At 45.5% G+C, this 18,601-nt stretch overlaps 1 protein-coding gene across 4 annotated transcripts in view; it reads right to left on the minus strand.

The window, feature by feature from the left end:
* The window catches only part of WBP1L (WW domain binding protein 1 like), a 54,852-nt gene that overhangs the window by 20,403 nt on the left and 15,848 nt on the right, over positions 1-18,601 (minus strand). The window contains exon 1 of one of the 4 annotated variants that reach the window (XM_082765453.1): positions 2,780-3,016. The exons of 2 other annotated variants lie outside the window; for them this stretch is intronic. In XM_082765453.1, the coding sequence (XP_082621579.1) occupies positions 2,780-2,879 (100 nt within the window). In that variant the 5' untranslated portion in view covers positions 2,880-3,016. Of the gene's footprint in view, positions 1-2,779; positions 3,017-18,601 lie in introns of those variants that run through there. One more of the 4 variants, XM_082765451.1, reaches the window with a different exon arrangement.

The following is an 18,601-nucleotide window of genomic DNA, read 5'->3' on the forward strand; positions in this document are numbered from 1 at the left end:
ATTGAACAAAAGCACCGAAGTCTGGTGAGGATGAAATTGGCTTTGATCACCACACGTTGCAGGAACCTGGGGGCTCAGCCCCCCAGCACCACAGCGGATAAATTCCTGCCAGCCTGCCTTACGGTGGACAACTGGGGCCAGGAAGTAAATGAAGCTGGGACATTTCTTCCTAAGACACCCTACTCAAATTTTGTTTTCCTGAAGTTAAAAAAAAACGTGTTAAATACAAACATCCAAATACCCCAAGTAAAATAAGAGGGGAAAGAGTTATGCCTCTGAGCTGTCCCGGGCACAATAAAGATCTCCAAAATGGGAATTCTAATCCACAGCATTTATTACTTCGCTAATGCTAGCGTCAGGGGAATTATATTTAAATCGCCGTGATTAATCAGCCACAGCAGGCCCATCTTCACCCACAGAGGATGCAGAACCTCTGAGGTTTTATTAACCCTTACCTAAGGAACAAACTGGTTATCTGCATCCATTTATCTCGGAGAAATCACCAGCCATCTTCAAAGGAGCACAGCTTCCCTATATATTACAGGCATACCAGGGTACTTCAAAAAGAGCCGGTTTCATTTTTGTTCGTAGCAAGTTTCACTTTCGGATGGCACCAAGGGCCCTATTTGCGCTGTATGGGCCACGTGAAAGTGTTTACTTCCTCGGCACCTTGCTAGAAGCTTCCCAGAGGCAGCCCCGGCCCTGTGGCGTGCCGGACCCGCTTCCAGGAAATGACGGCTGCGGGGAGGCCGCACTGCTCTCGGTTGTTTTAAAACCCAAACAGCTGGCAGCACCCGAAACCTCCAGCACTAAGAATTGAGAAATCAGAAGTGGAAGAGTTAAAGAGTCAAACACTTCAACCTTACTTCCCTTTTTCTTTCACGTTTCTGCCACCAAGCGCAGATGGACGCGGCCAAGCTTCCACCTGCGACCCTCAGAGCTCAAAATTGAGGTGACGCACGTGGATGGGTGTCGGGGAGCAGCACCCCTAGTGCTGAGCAGGGAAAGGGGAAGAAAGGCAGCCCGGACACCCAAGTGTTTACAGTCCGAGGGCAAACACAAGAGACAATAGAGGCGGATGCATGACGAGATGTTCCTGAATTCCTCCCACGCTTTTAATTAAATAGCGCTGCTCGCTAACTACTCTTTTGTTCCCCCCTTTTACAAGTGGGAAATTTCTTAATACTATCCGCACGCAGGACACCATCCCGAATACCTGCTTTTTGAAGTCTAAAAATGATTAAAGCTAACATTCAAGCGGCTTGTTTCCACCGTATCCTCCATCAGCGGATAAAAATAGTCGAGAGCTTTGCTCAACTGCTCTTGAGGCAACACCTTTTTTCTGCTTCCTGTAAATGCCTCTGTATCTGTGCTGAAAAGTCACAAGCAGAGAAAAAAGCACCGTCCAGCCCACCGAGATAAACAGACGGTCTCGGTCTGAGCGAGTGAAACAGAAGCACACACCTCACTGCCAGCTTTACACCTTACACAGCCCCTCAGTTGTGCCAAACCCCTTTCTAAAACAAAAAGACCCGTTCAGAGAAAGAAGCTTTAGAGGAAAACATGCCCGTGCAACTCGAACATTAAGCCAGCTGTGCCTCAGTGCAAGTTGAGAGTTACCTGAAGTTGTTTAGCTTTTGTGCCCCAATCTCCCTCCTCGGTTCAGTCCCTGGGTTTTTAGGGAAAGTCTCTGTGCCCTGAGTGCTAACAAGTGAACTATTATTACAGCTACTGTGTTCAATTACAGAAGGTCATTGTGCTAGAGGTAGTTTCTTATGTAAAAGTGTTTTCAAATCAGCAGGGTGGGGGGAGCTGCATTTCACCAAAACCTGAACTGATAAGGAAAGAGACAGAACTGTTTACTCAGCAGTGTTAAGTCATTTTCCCTTCATTTCTACATGACACCAAGTAGGTAGTTTAAACATGCCACAGCCAGATCTTGAAAGTTTAACGCCACGTTAGAAACTGCAGGCAGCACTCTGATATCATGCAGTATCTATTTACTGTGGATTACAGATCCCAGCAGCACCGGAGAGAGTTTACAGTTAAGATTCCCCTACGGACGTGCCTCCCAGACCAAAAAAAGGTTTTGCTCTCCCCGAGCCTAAGAACAAATAGTTGGCACTCTCCTCCAGCAGGGAGCAGCTGGGCAGTTGCTACCGTTTCTCACTCCACTCCCCACGGCCAGCCATTACATTACCCCAAGTTTCTTGCTCGAGCTGAAATCCCCCGGAAAAATTAAAAAGTCACCAAACTGGGGGGGCCACGGCAAGTTGCCGTTTTCTGTTTGGTGACCTTTGTCGGAGAAGAGAGAGAAAGAGAGGAAAAAATACATGCCTTTTTTTGTTGTTGTTGTTTGTTTAATGCTCAAAATACTGCTCCCGCAATAAAATGGTTCAAAGTTTGGCATAAGTTTGTAGACATGGTATATATATAATTCAATTCTAAGGAATGTGGAAAGTACCCCTGAAAACTAATCAAACAAAACCAGCACAGGAGCGCAACACAAAGAGAAACCCTGCCGGCAGTCCTACCCCACCACGACCAAAACAAGAGTTTCTTTCCCCAAACGGCAGCTTCGCTCCTTCCTCGCTAACCAGAGCGCAGCCCTCACACGACCGCACTCCCCAGTCAAATGCCACGGCTGGGGAAGTGCCGTGTGTAGGGTTCTGCTCTGGGACAACTGGAAATCATTTCCTTATGCGAGGGGGGGGGTGGATAAAATAAAAGCGAGTCACGTCCTCGACCAAGCAGCGCCCACCGCACCGAAGCCGGTTACCTGTCTGAGACCCAAGAGGAAAGGCATTCTGCAGGCTCATCCTCTGCACCCGCGCATGGGAACGCAGGAATTTAAAGCCCCACAGCAAGCATTTCCTCATCTGCTGCGGGAGCCCGCGCCTCCGATCCTATTTAAACCAGGGCTTCCTCGGCTGGGAATGCTATGTAAACAGGGTCCTGGGACACGGCACGCACTCTGGCTCCCCCTCCTCCTCCTCCCACTCCCCGTGACATATCTCAGACGCAGCCGAGCCGGGGTGTTTGCAAGAGGGAAATGACATCAGGTCGGGCGCTTCTGAAAAAAAAAAAAAAATAGCAGAAATAAAAAAAAATAAAAAAGAAACCTTAAGGCAGCTGCCGGTTACCAGCAGGCAGCTCGCCACGCACAGAAGCGGCGCTGCCGGTGCGGGACGCTGGCAGCGAGCTGTGGCCGAGCAGGGGCTGCTGCTCCCCGCTAGCTGGATGCTTCGAGCAGAGGAGAAGCTATTAAAATCGTCGGTGAGAGCCAGCAGGTCCTCAGTGATTATTAAATCTCACCAAGCAAAAAAATAGCTTTCTCCTCAAAAATAGATTAAACACCCCAATTCACTGTTCCGTGCTGCATGGCGAGGTGAGCAGGCAGCGGGTTTTGTCTGAGCATCTCCAGATGCTGGGGACCTGGATGGACGGACCCAAAGCACTGCCCAAAGGCTGCTAAAAGCGAGGGCAGCAGTTCCCTTGCTTTTGGCAGGGCCAGGATGGGGCCCCTACAGTGTGAGACAGGTGACGGGAAGACATCTTAATCCCCCTCTCCCCAGGGAAAACACGACCAGCCCCGACGGCCAGTTTCTAATTCTACTCGAGCTCATTTCACATTTTCGTGCCAAGGGGCAATTAAGCCTTATAAACAAATTCATCATCTGGTGCACAGGATGGCATTTCTTGTTTGTCCTCTCCCAAGCAAGGAGTACAGCAAGTTCCACGCCGGGGTAGGGGATGACACTGCAGAAGGTAATCTAAATTTAACTCCTTTTCCTACCTACACTCTGAAAGTTCAGCAACCTCTTTTTTTTCGTGCTTCTCTTTAATCAGCAGCTGTTCTCGTCTGTCCTGCAGGGACCGGGGCACCGCTACCACTCCCATGTGCCGCAGCAGCAACGCCGTGGATGTTTAGCAAGGGGGGAAACTCCCCTTGCTTTTGGCTGTTTCAGCTTTTGGAGCTCAATACATTAAAATATTTGACAAGGGCAAGGAGTGTGTTTTTTGTTTTTTTTTTCATCGAGAGTTCATTGAATCCCTTTTTTAGTAGAAGTTTTAACAATAACTTCAGAGAGAGAGCAAGACAGCAAGAGGCACAAACCGCATACAATTCTTACAAATGCTAATTTGCAACAGCAAAAAAAAGGAGGAAAAAACAGAACAGAAAATCCCCAAACAACCAGTTTGCAGCAGCATCAGAGACTGCGCCCATTTTCCACACCAAAACTCGATGACCACTGCCACCACCACCACCTCCCAGCCAGGCCCTGGGTTGTTTCCCAAATGAGGACCCCATGGTGGGGGACCCCTACACAACCAGGCTGCAAGGCTGGAATAATTATTACCTATTTTTACACCACTTTAAAGCTACCATATAAACTTGCTGTCGAAGGTGAGCATGTCTCTGTTTTTCCTAAGAGAAAATAGGCGTGTAAGTAATTTCCTGAAGGACACAAAACATCAGCATTAACTATCACCAGGCAATGGGATTTTCCAGCTTTTGTGCCTCTGGATCAAACAAACTCTCAACCTTTGCTTTTCCAATTCTATGGACAAACACCAATGATATAAAAGGGCAGCTTTCTGTTTTAGTAATCTGTTCTGTGGCCTCACGCTGTCCTTTGAAATATCCGATTTTGGCTGCTGCTATACAGAGCCCTGGACTAGCCAGATCTGAGGGCTGAGCCAGTGCAGCAATTTGTGAATCCCCACTGTCAGAAGGGATCTAACTTTAACAACCTGCCTCTCCTCCAGCACGTACTCAAAAAGCAAAGCTTCATTCCAGACTGAAGACAGGTCGTGAGGGACTATCAAAGGCAGTAACTCGGTGGAAAAGCCAAAACATCCTGATGTGTGTGTGAATTCAGTGATTCTGAAAAAAAATGACACAAAAAATGCGGTTTGCAAATAGGCATTGCCACATCTGACTGCAGCAGCAACCCTCTCTCGAAGTCCCTGACTGACAGCAGCCAGCGATGTGCTCCACAAAATCTGCGGTAGGTGACTATGGAAAAAGCCCTGGAGAGAAATAAAAAGCAAAACAAAACCAAACCTCCCCAGCCCCAGCAGTTGCACAAGTTAGCTCATACCCTTTTGATATCCTAATCAACCCAGTCTTTTCAAAACACTCAGGTTCTTCTAATCTTTGCAATTGTTTCGGATGTTTCAAATGGTATCATTTAACCCCCACATTTTTTCTTTTTTTTTTTTTTTTTTTTAATTCATAAGTCCTAGCTCCAATGGCAATGAGTTTCACAGACAGTGGTTATAAACAAGTAATTCCTTTCATCAGGAGTGAATTCACCACCTTCTAATTTGACTTTCATATTATTACCAGGTGGGAACAGAAGTCCCCATCCATCTCCTCACCCATTCATTAGTCTGTACGTGTTAGCTATCTTCTTGTAAGAGATATCCATCTTCCTAGTCCTCTTAGTGTAAAATCTTTTCCCAAAGCCTTCAGCTGCTCATTGCCCGTTTCCAAAACCCTTCTAATTTTCTATTGCCCTCTGCTTGGGAGCGAGCAGAGCTGAAATAATTGTTCTTTTAATGAGAGCAGCAGCAGCTTTAAATCAGGCTCAGCATGGGTTTCACTTCCTTTACGTGAACCTGGAGTTTAACATCTGCAGGGCCGTGTCTATGATGTCTTGTGTAACCATCCAAGATGTAAGGAACAGAGCAAACAAGTTCTTCTCTGTGAATAAATCACTTGAGAGCTCTGAAAAATCAGGGCTAAAGTCAGGACAGATTACAGGATCAACATTATTTTGAATATCTGCTTGTTTAGGCAGCCACCAACCATCCTCGTTCAGCACATCAGCGTGGATCCCACTGCAGGTTATAGGTGAGCAAGTTCATGATTTTGTTTTGTATCATTTTTTTCAAGCAGATGCAATAAAGACCCCTTGCTTTATCTGACACTAGTTCTGCTCTCCTGAATATGCCACCTGCACCAGACACAACGTGCAAAGGATGCTGCTCAACAATTTTACAAGCCCAGCACAGCCTGTGCCTTGTGATCTCAGATACTAGCATGCTACTGAAGCAGATGATGGAATTTGTTTGGCCCATTTTAGAGCTGCTCTGATGTTTGATGGGACAGGCTCGTGAGTGGGTTCAGTAACCCAGCAAGATCCATTCCCCATTTTGATACCCCCGAGGAGACAGCTTGACCTTTAGATGATCCAGATATGACAACATGATTGGAACAAAAATGAAGCCACGCAGCTCAAATCTGTCAGGCCTGAAGCACAATGCTAGTCTCCCAGTGGCTCTGTTATTGGAGTCCTAGGCAGGAACAGGTTTTGAGCACTAAATATGGGTGGTCTGTAATATCCCCATAAACTGCAATACCATTGTTCTGGAAAAAAAAGAATACTGCAGCTATATATATATAGGTTAACCCTGAAGTCAGAACAACTGTTATCTAAAAAGTCCTCCATTTACCCCAGGACGCTGTTATTTTCACATTGGTAACAGGAGCATCCCTTGAGCATCAGCTATCCATTTTCATTAGTCAGCCCGTAGCCTTGGGTGCTAGAACCGAGACTACACAAATCTGTCAGGCACAAACAAAATGTGAAAGGAGCAACCTGAACGGGGGTGACTTTATCTTCGTCTGTCCTGAAGATGGCTTTGCAAGTAAAGAAAAAAGGCAGAGAAAAATATAGGAAGGCATAAAAGCAGATCCCTGCTTCTCTTACGGTAAGACAACATCCAGGAATAACCAAGCTCCATCTGCCCTGGCAGAATTGCTCTAATGGGGTTTGTTTGCTAGCAGAAGTGGCATAAGATGTTTGGAAATCATCTGTGCTGGATCAGCAGTGCAATGCTAGACCACTAGCGCAACTTCTGGTAGACCACTTGCCTACTTGTTACCGCCTCCTGAAAAGCAGAGGGCCCCTTTCCCATCCTGACAGCATCCATACAAAAACATAACTTTCCAGCACCAGGAACAGATGCACTGGGTTCCTGTAACTTGCAGCATTGGTGCTGCCTACACACATCATCATCAAAAAATTCCAGAGGAACAGGCCAGTCTGATAATTCCCCAGTACCTAGAGGATCTTCTCTATTGCTCAAGGAATACAAATAAACCTTTTAGACCCTTTGGGTCTAGCACCACTGAACTATTTCAGAGGTGGTTAAAGCAGGTCCCCCTATTAGTATGCAGTCAACTACAAAACAAGGACACTGAAGTCACTTGTGTTTAATGTTTCTCAGACCAAAATGCCTTCCTCGTTGCTAGAGAGAACAAAGAGTAACTCCAGCAAAAGGCATTTTACATGTGGAAACTGACTTGTAAGCAAGTGCCACAGCCAGTCTGCTGGATCAATGAATTTCAATGTGCAATGAAGCTCAAGGGCTTGCAGTGGTCCCAGCCTGTCCTTGGGCAGGTCCCCCTTCCCTGCAGCCTGCTGCTGCTGCTGTCAGCTCCGTGGTTTTGAAGCACAAGATGCTTTTGCAGGCAACTCAGTCTAGATAAGCAAATGGGGACTGTGTTTCAACCTCACTGCTGTCACCTGTGCTTTGTCTCCAAGTAACTGGTTAACCAGGGAGGTAGAGACCGAGCACTTCAAAACATGCTCATTGCTGCGGGGAGCCCCAGTGCCTACAACTCATGCTCAATTCTGGTTGAATCTTGCACAGCAATTGTCAGACGAGCAGACAAGTGCAAATACACACCACGTCCTCCACCTGAAAGCCAGGAGTGAGCCCTGAACCAAAGGAGGAGGCACTGCATAGGAAACCACCACCCACAGTCACCTGGTATTTTTGCTTGTCCTCCTCTTCAATTTTTGTACGTGGGTGAAGAAATACCAACAGTAAAGCACCTTCCTTTGCACTTTTGTAAAGCAAGCAATCGCTCCTCTGAGGCTGCTTTCAGCATTAGCTATCATGAGGAGGACAGCCAGAAAAGGGCAAGAGGAGCCCCCTCCGACACCCATCTGACAGAAGACAAAAGCAGGACGCATCCAGGATGCTCCAGACTCTCCTACCAGCTCTGCTGTTCCAGTGATCACAGAATTATAAAGTCATTAAGGCTGGAAAAGACCCCCAAGATCATCGGGTCCAACCATCACCCTACCACCAATGTCACCCACTAAACCACGTCCCCAAGCACCACGTCCAACCTTTCCTTGAACACCCCCAAGGACGGTGACTCCACCACCTCCATGGGCAACCCGTCCCAGTGCCTGACTGCTCTTTCTGAGAAGAAACGTCTCCTCATTTCCAACCTGGCACAACTTGAGGCCATTCCCTCCAGTCCCATCACTAGTTATCTGCGAGAAGAGGCCAACCCCCACCCACCTTTTATTTTCTATTTTCATCAACTTCTTCTAAATTACACTGAATAATTTGGCATTTTGGAAACAACATACTGTACTCTGTAATGTCACATCATTTCAAGGTATCATATCTAGTGGTAACGTCACTACTGAAAACAGTTATATAAAAAACCCCAAGCCCCTTCTCTAAGACCAAAATGAGTTTTGTTAACCATAGCTTGACGTTTTCAGCACTCGGTGTTGTTGTTTCCCACTGCTTTTTGCTCAAGGAGGAGAAAATGGCAGCCACAGGTCCGGCATGCTTTTCTGCACAGCAGCAGAGCTGCGACCAAGCCAGTGCAGTGGCTTTTGTAATACAAAAGGCTGTTTGTGTGATCTTGTGCGACCCCTGTTTCAACACCCAGGCCTGCCATGCAAGCCCAGAGGCATTGAAAAGCTTTAAAGGCCTCAGCCCCTGAGGCAGGGGGGACAGAAGAGGTGGAATGGCCCCGCTCAGAGATGACACCGCCTGCAGTCAGCGGAGACAGGGCCAGTTCGGCCCCTTCGGCCTGCCCAGCTTTCGGGCACCGATGCCAGGCTTCGGCTTTAGTCTGGAGCGGGTAGTGAAGTCAGGGGAAAGCCGCCTCTCCTTTCTCAGAGACGGGTGGGGGGAGATCAGCTGTTAAAACATTTGACGAGACTGTCTCAGCAGGGCCAGCATGCCCGGGGTGGCGCAGGGACACTCGCCAGGCTCCTTGCTTTTTGGCAGCGCGGCTCTTGTTTTCCTTCTGCCCGTGTGTGCAAACAGGGCCTTTGGTGACGGATCAAGGGGAGATGATCCGCTCCAGACAGGGCCGAAGGCAACGTGTGCAGACGGTAACAGGATCCCCCAAATGTGGGATCAAGGCGTCTGTTCTCATTTTAGAGCCTTGTACCATGCAAGTACCAAAAATACAGCCCGCGTGTGGCCTTTGGTCACATCCTCACAGCAGACAGCATTGTCCCGAAGCTGTCAATGCACTTGCTTACCAGCACAACCTTGAAGATGGAGATCTGAAGATGCCCTGCTCTTAGAAGAGCTATTAGTTTGTTGTTTTTTGTGTTTTTTTTTCCTCCAAATGACAGCAACTTGCTATTTTTAGTGCTCATCTCATATGCCTGCTTGGCATTTCCCTTGGGCCTTACCCTCGTTTCACACCGCTGATGCCAGCTCCCACGAAGCATGGTTTTGGTGCCAGAGGGGCTGGTGCCAAGTCTGCCTGTCTTGATGCCAAAATGGCAGCTGGCTTTATTGTTGAGATAGGATTTGCCAAAACTAACGGCACTAGTGCTAGGGTGACTGGCATTGATTTCAAGGTTATTTTCTTCTTTGCTCTTCTCTTGCCTCTAGACTTCATTGGGATAATACTGCTCCAAATGACCCTCTGGAGTCCTAGGAGATGAATTTTTCATCAGGGTCTAAGGCAATTATGCCAGCAGACAGTCTTAATGCATGAGTCTTCAATAAGGAGGATACATACATGCACAGAGCAATTATCTGGGATGCAGCACTGCCACTGCTGGGTCCAGTTACAACAGACACAAGCCCCCTTTCTCCACCTGCAAACACGTTTAAAATAACCTATCACAAAAACTGATGATAAGGAGGGTTATGTGGCATTTCACCACCACAATACACCTCAGACAGAAGTCTGGAGCAGGAGAAGAGAGGCAGGGATCAGCCAAATTGTATTATATCCCCATGGGCACGAAGACAAAACCCACAAAAGGTCATGGCCTTCTGCCCCTCCTGCCTCTCACAAGTGCCACTCTGCAAAACGCTCAGATAAAATCCAGGCTTACATGAGGGATAGGTGCATTGACATGAGAAACACCCACACGAATGCAACTACTTAATTACATGCTGCCTCTATTATAAGTGCACAGACGCATGTAATTTGATGTGATGGCATCCCTTCAAATTAGGAAGTATTTGCATGTTAATCTACGTTATTTTTCTTATTAATCTAAAAAAAATATTCATAAATGTTGGTGTCAAATGGGCACCTGGTTGCATAAAGATGCTCAGGTATTCCTTCAGGCATGATGCATTTAGTTAGCCTGACAAGAAGCACATAAGTGGTTAAATGGCTTTGTCATGCAAGACTTTGCTGGGATATCTGACATTTCATCCAGCCTAGTCAGATCTTTCTGAAGTTCATTGGTCTTTTCTGAGCTCAAGTTTACATCTTGAACAAATTTTAAAAAGCCCCCCAAATCCCAGCAGTCTTGTTTTCCTCAGCTGGTTTTACAAGAAAGAGGTTCTTTTATTGAGTTCTGAGAATCAAGTTTCTGTTTCCAGCAGAGCACCATTGCTACATGGCTTGTGTCCTTCTGTGAAAGGAATGGATTTTCTGGGAAATCCTTTAGGAAAAAGAGACATCAGCAGCTGCCTCATTCCCAGCACCCTGCTGGATATTATGGTTTGATAATGTTACACGGCAGAGCAATATTGCATAGGTTACGCTGAGGCAAGGAAATGTCCTCAAACTGCCCTACATATGTGCAGCTGGAGCATTTTTCCACTGTTATCCCTGGACTTTACCCCCCAAACTGTGCCGTGGCACCTACATCCCCATCGATCGGTGGGTTCTGGGTCACACACAAGTCTGGTTTTGTGGCACACAGCACTTGGCTAAACCTGTTGTTTGGGGCTTCTTCCTCTTAGAAAATACACATAGATCCTAATAGAGTACCCCTGATTAGGAGCCTGACAATTAATCCCATGGGTTATGCAGTTTTACATGCTTTCTGTTAGCTAGCAGAAAACTAAATTCATCTGAACTACCCTGTGCCAGCAGAGGCTTGGAGCTTGTGGTTAAACCCCGGTACAAAAGCACAAGAAGTCTTTCCACCTGGCATGGCCTGACTAGCAAAAAGACAGGAGGGCTAGGTCTCCTCTTCCAAAAACAAAGAGCACTAAAGATTGTGTACATGCATCTTCGTACAACCAAAGCAAAGAATGGAAGGAAACCACAAGTTTAACTATTAAGAAAGCTCAATACCACAAGCATCTGAAAGATCACAGCACAACAGCGTTAAAGGCACCGCTTTTAAATCACTAGACAAAACACGGAGAGTGCTATCAGATCTTAACCTCTTATGTTAGAAACTTTTAAATGTACAACTTCAGGGAAAAACCACTTCAGAAAGCCTCATCTTAAATACAAGCTCATCTCTTCCAGCTTGAATTCCTGTGTTGTTAGGAGCTCTCTGAGTGCCTGGAAGAGAAACATGAATTCTCGTCTTTTCTAAAAGGAGGAATAAACAAAAATTGAGGCATAAATAAACCAACACAGTATATATTTAAGTACAGATTCCAGCTGTCAGTGAAACAGCAGGAAATATCAACACCTTTGAGCCTAATCTCTCCCCTGCTGTAGTACCGGTTCTGCTTTGGCTCACATCATTACAAGGAAGACATGGAAAAGCTCCCCAAAAGCCCATGCACTTTGTTGCTCTGCCAACCGGAGCGGAGAGATTTGGGGATCCCCTCACAGAAGAAAGCCTTCAGAAAGCATGATCTACACAAAGCAGTGAGCTCACGGATATGGGTTTCCAGTACAAGCTTGGTTCATTCAATCACACAAGGAGGAAAAAAAAAAAAAAAAAAAATCAATGCCTCCCATCACCCGCTCCTCACTCAGCCATTTTCCTGGCTGCGTAACGGGGAGAGTGCCAGAAAGTTGTTTGAGATTACAGCAACGGGACTCTAAGCACAACTAATTGTTGTGCTTTGTGTGCCTAGCAGTACCCAAATGTTTCCTGCAGCCGCCCCGGGACAGCCCCCGTTATGCAAGGGGCAGCGGCTCGGAGGAAGCGATGCCCGCGTGTCGCGTTTCAGCATGGGCCGCGGCATTACGCAGTTTGCACTTCGCTCAAGCATTAAAAGCACTGGTGGCACCCAGAACCGCTGCCAGTTTCTAAATTTCAGTGACATACCTGCAAGCCAGGCAGCTCTGCCATTCCAAGGGCAGATACCTCGCTGTCTTGCTCCCCACCTTCACGGTCTCTGCAGCATTTCCCCTTTGGTATATGGACAACGCACGTTCCCCTTGCGTGCATAAGCATGCTTTATTTAATAAAGCTCAATGCCCAATAATTACAAACTCATTTCGGCCTTATCTCAGGAAGAAACGCCGATCAGCATAACCTGTCTTTATGGGTATTATCTTATCCCAATTGCTGTAATTTCCATTAGTGGTTGTTATTCCGCTGGCAGATAAGGCGAGCGCTCCCCTGGCTGCAGCGGAGCCGGAGGAGGACAGGGTGACCCACGCTGCCCTACCTCGTTCACACATTTCCCTGCAGCAAGGTTGCAGGCTGGGGGAAAAGCAAAGGGCGAGTGGATTTGCCTTGCTGAAGTCTGGCTGCCAGGCACACATTTGCTCTAGATCAAAATACCAGCGGCCTCTTGCTCTTGCAACCATTGTTTTCCTTCGAATTCTCACATAGCGCAAACTAATCAGCCCAGATGTATCCGTGTAAAACAAAACAAAACAAAACAAAACAGCACAAAACCCAGCCAAACAAACAAACAAAAACTAATGGGGATTTTTCTTTTGTAGAAGAACTACAATTTCTAATTGGTACTAATTAGCAGGAGTAGAGTAACGCAGAAAAGCTTGAAACAAAAACAGCATAAGTGTCAGAAGACAGCTAATTGCTTCTCCAAAGGTATATGTCACCCTCGTGGGTGACTGTAGAGAAAAGAAACTAAGGCAAGGGAATCTTTTCAGTTTTTAGAATTATTCACTCCCAGCACAGTATCCCTACAACAGTATTTATTTTTCCCCTGGAGCAGGTAATGTGGGCAGCAGGAATTCTGCACATCTCTTTTGGAAAACCAGGACCAACCTTCCTTTCCTGGAAGTGAACGAGAAAGTTCTCCAACCTATGTCACTGCAAACAGACCTGCAGTGTGGAAAATCATCCCATCACTGAAAGAAACATCTTCCAGGCAACAATACATCCCAAAGAGGCATAAAAACAACTCAGGGAGGGACAGCAACATTTGTGAGCAGGATTTAATTACAATCCGGCCATCGAACTGTCCTCCTTTCAGCACTTGTTCCTTAACACAGGCGTCACACGTCAGGGCTGTTCAGAAAGAAAAGATGCAATCCCAGAGGCATCGGGCTGGAAAGGCTTCTCAGTAAGTCACCCAGTCAACCAAACCACTCTGGGAAGGGCTCACTGCACCTAAACCACCAGCATTTGCTAACCCACAACTCAGGAGGCTGCAGTGAGCTGGGGTGCTACTGCCTCCAGAGGCAATGCCATCTCGTGCTGCACACTCTTGAAAAGTTAGGATGTTCTCCCCATTAACATTTATCCAAGCCTTTGTGCAAGATAAGGCAGCAGATCTTCTCTGCTAAGGCAATTCCTTCTTCTCCACTAAGAAGTGGACACCTGATTGCAGTCATCTTCTTAAAACCTAGCTCACCTGGAAAATTGCTCCAATCCCCTCTAAGCTGCTTTCAGAAGACAAAAGCAGCCTTTTTTCAAAGGCCACGGGGATTAAATCTTTGTTTCACCCTTTTCAGTCTCCAACTTAACCAATTCTCAAAATGTGGGATCCAAAACTGCAGACATCACTTATTAGTACAGAGTACTACAACAGCCATACGTAGGACAATTTTATTACTACATCATAATATATATATATATTTATATATATATATATATTTATTATTTTTTTTTGCATTAGCTCTGCTCTATTTCTGATACATTTTCTCTCTGTTTGCCTTTCTCTGCACATTTCCTTACTGATTTTGGTGCCAGGCTTCACATCATTTCTCCAAGTTCTTCTCCTACCGTCAAAAAGGCATGCAAGCCTCCAGCTTCATCTCAAGCACTTTGTGTCCCAAACTGTTGGCACAGAGGTGGAACAGACCTCTCCAGGACCCTGTCACCTTTACAGACTACTCGTTAGCATGTACTCCAGTCATTTAATGAACCCACTGTATGTAATTCAACCTCAAAGACAGATCTCTACACAGCACCCCATAAGCCACACAGTCCCTCAGTCAGGTTGGGCTGTGAAACATCCATTGAATCAAACAAATTAGGTTTATTTCTTCCCCCCATGAGGTTGTTCCTGATAAAGCCTCACGGTTTATTTCCTGTTGCCTTACAGACGCTTATAAAATCTTCACCAATTTATCCTAATACTTCCTGGAGCCTGGAAGAAAGCTACTAAGTTCAGAACCGGCTATGTCTACATCTGTAAGTGCTCAACAGTAAATTTCCACGAGGCCCTAATGATTTCACATTTTTCTAGCTTTTTCTTCTATATTCTCTTCCTTTGCTTTTGGCCCCTTTATACTTCATAATTTTCATCTGTGTAGGATTACAGCTAGGAGCTTGTGTGTTTTCTGGATTTCCCCCTACACCCAAAGGACCAAAAGAGCAAAACCTCTCAGTCTCTACATCAGTTACTGAGTTACTGTTTCAGTTACTGTTTATCCACCTTCCTCATTAAACTCTAGATTAATACTTTCCTTTTCTTTTTTCACCTTCAGCTTTTAACACCAGATTTGCAGAACATTTTCTTAAGCCTTTGAGTGCTCCTTGCTAGCTGCAATATAATTTTTAGACCAAAAGTGAACCATATGAACAGCAAAGTCTTCATCGTTCTGGGAGACTGGTTTTAGTAGATGGCTCTCACATCAGCAAAAAATAATGCCTATAACAATAAATATCAAGATCCCTTTGAAAAATCGGATGTTAGACTGTTTAAAATGTATACCTCATTCGTGCAATTAATTCAGCATAAACCAAGAGCACGACTACCTTTTAAAGTGTCAGCAGCCAGCAGGCTATTTCCTGAAGCCTGACCTCATGCTGAGTTGAAGTCACCATGAGGAAAAATAAGCGACCGTCAAAAACGTCCCCAAATTGTGAGGAACTTCGAGCAAAGTTCCACTCAAAAAAAAATATAAAGCAATGTTTTGGAAACGCAGAAGCTCATTAGTGAAATGGGACTTGTATCTGCCAAAGTGAGCCAGCAGCACCAGTGGTTCGGTGCATCTACCAAGCACCAAAAGAGGCCCTTACAGATGCTTAAATGGACCCAGTTTGGAACCCAGATCAATAACAGAGGTGAATCAAGCAGCTTTGCTATCGATCAAGCCCGCTGGACCAGGTTCAGCTCTCTACACGCAGTTATTGCACAGCTGAAGCGTGCACTCGGAGGCTTTGGGCTATTATTGTGTCTCACAGTCACACAGCTCTGAACGCTCAGCCCCTCTGCACTTCTTCTTTCAAGGCAGGCTGGAGGAAGTGCAACCCTGCTGCTTCCTCATTAGTCTAGAGCACTGCTGCCAAATTGTCTGCAACGAGCTCTCAAACTGCTCGGAGGGATAAGAACCTCTGAAAACTCAGCGAATGCATGGCAAGTGCTCCTTCCTCAACTCCCCAGGAGCAGGAAGATGCATCAGTAGCTCCTGCAGTCCATAAATTGCAGCTGGTTTGCAAGTCCTGGCGCTGCTTCCAGCAGCTCTCACCCGATTCTCACGCAGGTCCTCCACTTCTTCTCTCTCTCTCATCCGGATCTGCTGGAAGGAAACTGGATGCACACAGATGTCCCTTGTGAGTCGCATCCTCAGGTATGAGCTATGCCAGCTTAAGGCAAGGGTTTGACAGAGAGCCCAGATCTTTAAGTGTGATAACTCTGCCAGAGCCATCCTGCCAGCTCCATAAATCCCGGTATTCTGCAAATTAACAGGGCAATCTGAAATAAGATTCCTTTCTGAAGGACAAGCTGGTGGTTTATAGGTTTTGTTTTATTTCAGGGCATGCCCTAGATGGATTAACTGCACAAGCACAGGAACTGTTGATGGGCCACTACAGATGCCAAGCATTTGGTGAAGGCAGGAGATGCTAATGCCAGCTAATGACAGGACCATTTTCACAAGACAGTCCCCACAGTCCTAGTTTTTATACAGATTGTGCCTGGCACAAATCAGCCACTTTTTCACAGAAGATTTATTCTCAGGAAAAAAAAAAAAATTACACAAAAAAAAAATTACATCTCTCTTAGAGACCCTAGTCTCTTCAAGACGGGTCAATATTTATTACACCCCTCCTTAAAAGAAGTCTTACCAGGAAACAGAAACGAAAGGACACCTTTCAGTGACACAGGTTCAGACATTCTGTCAAGATCTGAATGCTTTTGCCATGTCTTTCACCAACGCAGCACAAGATTCAAAAGCATTACTGAAAATGAAGATGCGTGTAAATGTACCAAATTGGAGTCAGAAAGATTTTCTGAACCTTAATCGACTTTTATAGCCAGCAAAATATGAAAATCTGACAATTAAAGAGCATAACCCAATGTATTTCCCCCCCACACACACACACTTATACACTGAGAACTGCATCAAAACTTGTTTTTGTAAGAATTTCTTCATGAGACAGTTGGGCTTCAGTGATCTAGGAAGTGGTGGATAAGCCTCTTGAACTGAAAATGTTTTTGGTGTGCTTCTCATTTCTCCCCAGGGAATCTTAAGCTTCAGAGGAATATTACCATGAAGCATTTAAAATATTTTGTGGACTGTTTATAACCTAATGACTCCAAAATGTGGCCTCAAATGCCGTCCTACCATGAGTTAGCTGCGTTCAGCAATTCGAGCAGAGCAGCAGAGCCTCTCAGGCAGCCCACTGCCACCACTCTCCCATTTGTTTTGCTCAAGCAGTTTCACATAACACAGTTATCTCACACCGGTATCAGTAAAACACTGCCCAGAATCAAGCCGGTATAAAACCCAAGGTTGCATTTTTAACTCGTAGAGTTATTTCCAAGGACTAGTATTTGGAAACGTTTGTTCACAGGTACAGCCAAAGCTGAAAAAAAAAAAAAAAAAAAAAAAAAGAAGCTTCAGGTCTTACTTAAAAGTCCCTTAACCGTTAAACCCAGCATTTACCTGGAAAACAAATTTTGAAAGAAACACTTTAATCCTTCACAAAAAAAAAAAATACAAAAGCAAAATTCATATGGCTCCCACTGGGTACACTTATAAATCAAGGCACCTTTCTGGAAGCTCCGTATTTATAAGCTGAAGGAAAATAAACCATCTCTTATGGTTTCACAATTGGAATTTAAAAAGCAAGGAGCTGCAGGAGTTAAGGTTTTTGTCTCAATGTTAGTTTAGCCAGTTACACATCCCGACAGCTTAAAAAATATATATTTAAGAAGGAAAGTGTTACAATCTGTGAAGTCAATACTTGTGTTAAAAATACTCATGGAAAAAATCAAGCTGTTTGCTTTCCAGAAGCCGCTATTTGGTCTTTTCTACTCTTTCAAATTAGAAGAGGCCTTTGCAGAATTATAAATAAAGCACAAAGTGCCACGTGACTTTCCCATATGTAGTTTTTCAACAGCCAAGTGATTTCCCTTCTCCCATCCCCACTGTTTGCATACCACGGCGGGGTTTGCCAAGTCTCAACTTGAGAATTTTGTAGCCAAATTTGTAAAACCAAGGAAATAAAGATTTTGCTAATAGCCTTTGATCAGAGAGGCGCTTCATAAGAAAGGTTAAACCGTGGAGAGAAGCAAGACAAAAAAAGAAAAGTCGTATGTTTTGCCATCAATTTACAAGGGATGTCACTGAATCAGTACAGAAGATGTGGGAAATGGTGAGAATGCCAATATTAGCTTCTCTGAGCTTTTAAGAGTGGTATATTTAGCCTTCCCACTTCTCCGCATGTTCAGAGACACAAAATGCTCTTCACCCACTGAACAAACAAGCAGACCTAAGCCAAAAAAGTGGAAAAGCTGGGTTAAGAGAGCATCTCAGTTTTATCCCACTAGGTCTGCTGGCAGACACAGTGTACAGAAGGGATTTTCCAGTCTGCTGCCTTTCTGGTTGCCTTCATTCCCACCACAACGTCTGAATATTTGAAAGCCCAATTTCCAAACGGCTCCCATGCTGTGCATCACATCCAGGAAACTCGTGGAGGTGACCTGAAACCGAGCCTCCAGCTTTCTGAGGGGTAAAACCTCCGGCCACATCTACAAGGAGCAACGTGGCAGGGAATTTCGAGCTGGGAGGAGGCAGCAGGCAATGCTGAAGAGCACAAAGTGGGGCAAGAGAAAGGATCACGTCCCAGAGAAATGAGCAGGGGACAAAGCACAGAACTGGCCTTCACCTGAACAGATCGGGCAGTCTAACAAGGAAGACAAGAACGTCACCTGCTACATAACATTAAGACTACCATGTTAGACAATGCCCCAAAGCAGGAGTTAGAGACACATTCTTCCCAGGACACCAAAG

Source organism: Aythya marila (genome assembly GCF_965140915.1).
Source record: "Aythya marila genome assembly, chromosome: 7".
Classification (NCBI taxonomy): domain Eukaryota; kingdom Metazoa; phylum Chordata; class Aves; order Anseriformes; family Anatidae; genus Aythya; species Aythya marila.